Source organism: Montipora foliosa, chromosome 2 (genome assembly GCF_036669935.1).
Source record: "Montipora foliosa isolate CH-2021 chromosome 2, ASM3666993v2, whole genome shotgun sequence".
Taxonomy (NCBI): Eukaryota; Metazoa; Cnidaria; class Anthozoa; order Scleractinia; family Acroporidae; genus Montipora; species Montipora foliosa.
In genome coordinates this window covers 2,992,477-2,999,976 of record NC_090870.1, presented here as the reverse complement: position 1 = coordinate 2,999,976, position 7,500 = coordinate 2,992,477, and the positions used below count along the sequence as shown (strand labels likewise).

The 7,500-nt window shown below is 39.8% G+C and overlaps 1 protein-coding gene across 2 annotated transcripts in view; it reads left to right on the top strand.

Moving 5' to 3' along the window:
- LOC137992064 (sodium channel protein 1 brain-like) overlaps positions 1-7,500 on the top strand; it is a 42,233-nt gene that overhangs the window by 8,846 nt on the left and 25,887 nt on the right. For both annotated transcript variants that reach the window (XM_068837148.1, XM_068837149.1), the window contains exons 5-10: positions 929-1,020; positions 1,420-1,569; positions 1,933-1,993; positions 2,940-3,081; positions 3,177-3,314; positions 5,940-6,773. In XM_068837148.1, coding sequence (XP_068693249.1) covers positions 929-1,020; positions 1,420-1,569; positions 1,933-1,993; positions 2,940-3,081; positions 3,177-3,314; positions 5,940-6,773 — 1,417 coding nt within the window. The remainder of the gene's footprint in view (positions 1-928; positions 1,021-1,419; positions 1,570-1,932; positions 1,994-2,939; positions 3,082-3,176; positions 3,315-5,939; positions 6,774-7,500) is intronic.

Here is a 7,500-nt window from a genome sequence, read left to right as displayed (position 1 = left end):
CCAAAGGAGTGCGTAACTAATTGCTTTGGTTTCACGACACTCAATTTTTACCGCTCTGTTTCATCAGCAAACGGCACTAGTCTTTCCAATGACTCGCGCAAACTAATGTAGAGAGCGCTAAATCATTCATGATCATTTTTCAGGTTTCAATAGCTGTCTGAATAGTTATTGCTGAGGGCAGTTTCTCATCACAAGGAGAGTCAACAAGTTCCCTTACTTGGAATGATCATTTTCTCGACACTGGTTATTTTGAGATTCATGTCATCCTTGTTTTTTCTTAAAATAATTGACACCAGCTCCAATCCCCAAAGATAAAACATTTTAACGTTTCTAAATGCGCCCACACCAGCTATTACGGATCACTTTTTTCTTTAATCAAGCAGATTTCCTTCTATCGAATAATCCAAACCTCTTCTCAGAAGCTTTTTAAATATCCTTTTTTTTTTGCAATGAACATCTGAAAGTTAGAAATTTCGAGGCAAATGAAAGGTATAGACTATATATTGGAGAAAGAACACATACCGCGGTGCATTTTTACCTTTCGACACACCCATCCGAAAAATTGGTTTTTGCCCTGAGCGGGACTCGAACCCACGCCTCCCTGATTACTAGTCGGGCATGCTAAGCCACTACACCATCAAAGCTACCACGCTGGCAACGCAGCAGATTAATGAGGTGACTTAGCAGCGTGGGGATCCCTAGGGCCCAACTTTCCTTCACTTGAGTGTGTATCCTTTCCTCTAAAACCCCAGACAGGGTTTAGAACACATGAAAGTTAGAAATTTCAAGGCAAATGAAAGGTATAGACTATATATAGGGGAAAGAACACATACCGTGCATTTTACCAAGGTAAAAATGCATGGTATGTGTTCTTTCTGCAATGAACATCGCCTACCATGAACTAATCATTGCTTTTCCTCTTCAACAGATATATAACTCTTATACCAAATGTTTACAACTTGTCAGGGATCAGAACGTTTAGAGTTTTGCGAGCCCTTCGCACAATTTCAACAGTTGAAGGTAACAAAACCTTAAGCATAACGTACTTGTGTTCCTGCAATTTCTGAGATGGTGGCGGCTCGTAAGGCCAAGGAACGAGAAAAGATGGTCGAAATTTCGTCTTCACGTCAACTATTGTCTTTAATTATAATGTGCCATTCAGAGGTTGACTGTCTCTCGAAACAAAGGGTTTCTTTTGCATGATTCATGATCAGTGGTTGACAAATTTGAATATCAAAAGAACTTTTTTTATAAATAATGAGTATAGAGTATCGCTATATAATAGTTTTATATGATTAAAATTGATTGACTCCTGTTAAGGAAACATCGAAAATATATTTCTTATTAACACTATGGGTTTGTTTTATTGTGGTGTATACACGAGTCCCACCGAGGAAACATTTTCTTCTCTTGTTTCAGGTTTAAAGACAATGGTTAACGCCCTGCTCAAGTCCATGTTGATGTTGTCTGATGTGCTTATTTTGACGCTATTTTTCCTGTGTATCTTCGCTTTAGTTGGAATGCAGCTATTTGTTGGTCAATTAAGAAATAAATGCATCACCAGTAACGGTAAGGAAAATTTTAGTCCAAGCCATACTTATACCATGAGAAAGTCACTTTACTGTATCGTGAAATCTAACATCAGTTAAGTCGTTCATCCATTCGTTTATAACGGCTGTCCATAGCTGCCACTTCCATGGTGATATTCCTATGCGCATCCTAAACCTAATAGGTAGATCTCAGGGTTGGTGTTTGTCGTTAACTCTTCCGTTCGTTCGTTCGTTCGTTCACTCACTCACTCACTCACTCATTCACTCTCTCTCTCTCTCTCTCTCTCTCTCTCTCTCTCTCTCTCTCTCTCATTCATTCATTCTTTTCATTCTTTGTTTTAAATATACTAAGTAATTGACTGACAAATGCTTGCTCTTGAAGGTGAGTGGCTAAAAAGTGATGAAGACGAGCCTCTTGTTTGTGGAAACGCTTCAACTGCACGGTAAGATATACGATTTAGAAGCTCTTCTGTGAAAGCCTGTGACTGTTGGTTTTCCACATCCGTAAAGGGCCTTTTTCACAGAGCGACCATTTTGAGTCCCGAGGCACTGAAAAATTCTGTTTTGTATCTCCTGAACACATCAACTTGGCTTGGGGTACGAACTGTATTGTCTTGGACCAGCATGGACGCCGACTGATAAAGGTCCAATTGGTTTATTTCCGTCTTCTCTGTTGAGGACATTGTTCCCTTCTGGTGTCCGCTATCTGGTGTCCCTCCTTTTTTGAAACTCACCTTCCGCACGGTACCCTTGTGCTAAACCAACTGACCCAACCGGTCGGCGGTCACTGTTAAAGAACCATTAATAAAGATCTTGATGACGTCAGCTATGCGTCTATCCTCCAATAGTTCATAGATGAGAACCAATCAAAAATTCATGCATCATTGAGCTTTATATATAAACCACAAATGACAACATTGTGAGACGAAGTATAATACTACCTTAATATCATCGTACTTCACCACGATGAAAAAGCAAACGTTATTTCACAGTGCGTGTAGTAAAACTTTAAATATCCATTGATGGCGGCAGCCTCGGTGAGAGCCTAAACATGTTGACGTATGATGTATGATCTTTCCCGCAACAAAAAAGCAGGAGACACACCTATTTTCCCGTAGGCTCCTTAATGACAACAGCGTCTTTATAATACAACCCTCTACAACCACTGAATAGATTTGTCTTCAGGAATCCCAACATCCTGCAATACATCATGCTTTGTAAATTGCCAACGGGTTGCTTCCATCTTTTCATCCTTCATCCTTTTTATCCTTTAAATGGCATCGTAAACAAATATGTCAAAGCCTTTTCTTTTATTACTTACTTATTACTTAATAAAAAGTACCTGACTTTTCGTCACCTTAGTGAGATATTTTATTTCATTTTTTTCAGCCATTGTCCTACAAACTATACGTGTCTTTCCTCTGGTGAAAACCCCAATTACGGCTACACTAACTTTGAAAACTTCGCTTGGTCTCTAGTAACTGCTTTCCAACTGATAACAATGGACTTTTGGGAAAACGTTTTTAACTACGTGAGTATGTGCGTGTGACGTGTGTATGTCAAAGGGGATGTGCGCTTTATCTGCCTTACATGTAAAATGATAATGTCCGATTGTCTTTACCATAGGTCCTTTCCGCCATGGGTTCGTGGTATGTGTTTTATTTCATGTTTGCAGTGTTCTTTGGCTCTTTTTATCTCATTAATCTGGTGCTTGCGGTGGTGGCAGTCTCTTATCAACAAGAAGTAGTCGCCATGCAACAAAGGGTAAGGCTTATTATAGTTCAGTCCATCTTTGTAGCTTATTCAAAAGTAAGTTAAAATGTAGTAGTGATAGCATCGGAGTCATTTATAATCACTCGCGCAGCAAACATTAGTCTGAAATTTGTAGTTTGCCAAAAATTAAAGGGGTTTGTTTGGTTTCAGTTCATTTCTTGGCTTTTATATTTAATTAGCTACAGACATGAAGCAACTTCTCCAGAGAAGGAGACGAATGAGATCAAGTAGATTTTCATGCCTTCGTGACAAGCGGCGTCAGCCGTCCGTTTTCCGTCATTTTCGTTTTACGTGAACGCGTTGCTAAATTTCTCTAATACTTGTTTGCGCGAGCTTGGTGCCCCTGGCAGCTGCATACGACCGACGTTTGAGAACTTCAGAACATTGTTATACAGTGGAACCCCGCCTTAGGGCCACCTCGGTAATACGGTCACCTCGTGATTGCGGCCAATTTTTTTTTTGGCCCGGCAAAACGGCCATACATTCTCTAATAGAAAACCCTCGCTAATGCGGTCACCCGTATATACGGCCAACTGCCACAACCTTAAATCCCAAACAGTAGAATCCTTTTTAATTTCGCCTCGTTAATAGGGCCACTCGCGCTAAATTTAGAAAACCAAAACGCCTGTGACATGTCAATTTCATTGACATTTGTTATTACCACTGTAAACCCCTAGAATCGGAAAGTTTTTGTAAATTTACGCGCGGTTCATTAAAATTAAACATTATGATTGTGATTAGAGTGATGTATAGATAGAATTTACAGCACTGAAACCGGTTTTGCAAAGATATGTGTACCTCCATGATATGTGTATCCCCGCACACTTATCACTAGTGATATGTGTACCCCCGGTAGGGATACAAAAACACTGAAGCTTTGTACCCGGGCCTCCAAAGGCTTGAAGGAAAACATGGAGGCTACGAGGGACAGATTTTGTGGGTTTATATTTTAAAGTTTCAACCGATCCAAAATATAAAATATATCACTGACTACGATTACCGTGATATGCGTACCCCCGAGATATGTTGGGGATACACGTATCACTGAACTGGCGATCTAAGTCAAAGTGATATGTTTATCCCCTGGCTAGCGCGCTGTCGTCTGTCTAGTTTTTAAATTTGTCAGTGATAATTGGGAATCAATCATACTTGCTGCCAGTTGATGGAATATTTCATGCACTTACATACTAGCCAGAAAAAAAGCTAGTAGTTAGTAATTTGCTAGAGAGGCGACAACGCCGATAGGCTAGGGGATACATATATCACTACGATTGCGGTCACCAGTGATATGTGTATCCCCAAGTTATATTTTTGTTTTAATGACAATTTCGATTCCTTTATATTTCCAGTAGATTCTTTGATGTTTGCTACTGGCCCATAAGAATATTATCAGCCAAGGCATGAAATCCATTTGGTTTTATTTACATGGACATGTCGGACTCACGAGTAGTATCTTTACAGTTCTGATTGTGGAAGATGGTTCAGTTGCAAATAAATGGTTTCTAGTGTTGGTACCTGAAAAAATCATGTCTGATCTGTGTTCACCGATTTCCGTCCATTAACACAAGTTAGCCGTAATTATTTATTTTTTGGAGGTGAGGGTGGTGGGGGATACACATATCACTGGCCGCCATATTGGAGGGGGTACACATATCACTAGTGATATGTGTGCGGGGATACACATATCACTGCGACACCGGCTGTTCCAAGAAATGGACGACGAATTATGCCGATGTTTGGCTATGTCGGCGTAGTCTTGAAATAACATGATAAAAATTGAGGACTTTAGTGGCCATATATTCATGGGATCTGTTTATGATCATTATAACCCTTTCACCTACATGAACCGACCTGTGAGCCTTGCCCAACACGTACATAACGCAGAACATCAGTTCTTCTTTCCCAGTCCACTGACTTGTAGATGGTGTTACCCCAGGTACATACTTAACTTATTGGTCGTCATAGAGATGACTTGGTGCTCGTCGTTGCAGTCAATGTTTGGCATTGTTTTTGTCAGTTTCTCGTTTTTGTGCTTTTACAGCTAGAAATTATTCATATGGCACAAACCTCTTGCAAGTAGTCTCATCAACCATGATGAATTCCTCGCACACCTTTTGCAGTTCGATACTGTTCGAAGAAGTTAGTTTTCCAGAGGCAAACAATTGCAGATTGCCCACAAGAAATTTTATTGCCACCCCTACTGCTTTTCATCTAGAAAGTTAGTTTTTTTATTTAAAGAATATTTTTTTCGACAATTGCTCTAATAGCACAAAGTGCTCATCGAAAGAGCTTATGTCGCTTCACATAAAATCAAATTACAGCAGACACACAAAACTAAAAAAGGTAATAAAATAGGAAAAAAGTAAACGGAAAAAATACACATAACACAAAAAAGTTATATGTTACCCCCGGCCTCCCTAAGTTTGAAAGTTTACGTGTTGCCCCCAACTCGTTTTTCAGCCCCCTCCTCCCCCCCCTTCCTCCTGATAATTATTGCACATTCTCCAAACAACGAGTTCTTTTCCAGCCAGACATTAGTGAGATATAGAACGTGTGACGAACTATTGTAAAATCACATCTGACTGAGGTTGAAAACGTGTTTTTGTTGGTTGGCAGGACAGTGAACATGAAGAACTCATAGCTGTGATGTCTACCTACTCTTTCCACGGTCAAGCGACACCAAAACTTCTTGAGAACGGAAAACTAAAACGCGAAGCCTTGGCAAAAAAATGGAAACTTTCACTCTGCGTTCCTTGTCTGAAAAGGACTTCACGTATTAAAGACCCTGAAACAAAAATAACTATTGCTAATGCCAGTCACGTCTCATTGGGGAATGGATCGCGCATGGCAGAAACAAACGCTGCATTTGGAGAGTATTATACAGTTTCAAATAACATTGAAAATGCAAACATATCATCTAAAAACAAACCGAAGGGAAAGAAACTAAAGTTGACTCCCGTGACACTCTACCAGAAACAACAGCAACAATCATGTAATACCTCTTCTGTAAACAATGATATTTCTAGGATACCAGAAACTGCAACAAATTCGAAATTTTTGGATGTAAAGCCATCCTGGGAAAGAACGTTAAGCGTAATAAACGAGAACGAATCATCACATGGTGACAGCCAATGTTCAAATGAAAATGATGACAAGGAACAGAATATGATTTCATTTCCTGTGACGGCCACTGGAATCTCACCATCTGGGCGTCCTGCGGAATCCATGGCCTCCTTGCGAAGGCTGGATTCTCAAGAGAATGCCTCCAATCACACGACAGAGTTATTATCCAGGCGAAAACGTATCCGCAAAAGGATATCTCAGTTGATAATGGATCCACTGTTCGATATGTCCATTACATTATGTATTCTTTTGAACACTGTGTTTTTGTCCTTGGAATATCATGGCATGAACAGCGATTTCAAATTGGCTTTAAATATTGGAAATATGGTGAGTCAAATGTTGCAGCATTGGTAATATCAGCAATGGTTAATGGTGCTGTTAATGGTGAAGTTAATCAAAAAGTTGTAAAAACAGCAGCACGTCGTGACTAAGCAGTAAGCCGTAGTAGGTGCTACGGGTTTACTTTAAGACCCTCGTGAGAAAAGCTCATAACACTCTACAAAGGTAAAACGCCTACTCTAATCTTAATGTCCAGCTCCAGAATCCAACTGAATTCCAATTCAAAATAACCAGGTCATCTTACTTTATAAAGCTGAGAAAATCATGATTAAGGTTTGAAATGCATGGTCTCGAACTCATCAACGTGCCATTTCGCAACATACTAATCTTTCAAGCTTCCCAGCCATCTGGAAGATGCGGTTGTGTTATAATACCGTATCAATAGCTTTTACAAGGAAATTAAAGGACTGACTACATCAACGGCTACTGGAGTGGTACAAAATAGAGACAATCGCCCTGCGGGTCACACATTTTAGTACATTTCTGTATTGCTCTTTCCAAAAACAATATGTGAGGTGACCACTGAAATTCAAGAATCTGTCGTGAACACCAGCACGCGAAAGTGAAACTCGTATTGCCCATTTCTTACATGTACTTCAACGCAGTTTCTGCCGATTCAATTTCAGGATAGTACGGCTATATTATAAAACAAACCAACGAAGACTGAGCTTACAATAGGCGATGATATGAAGCGACTTTTTCTTTAACTTTCCCT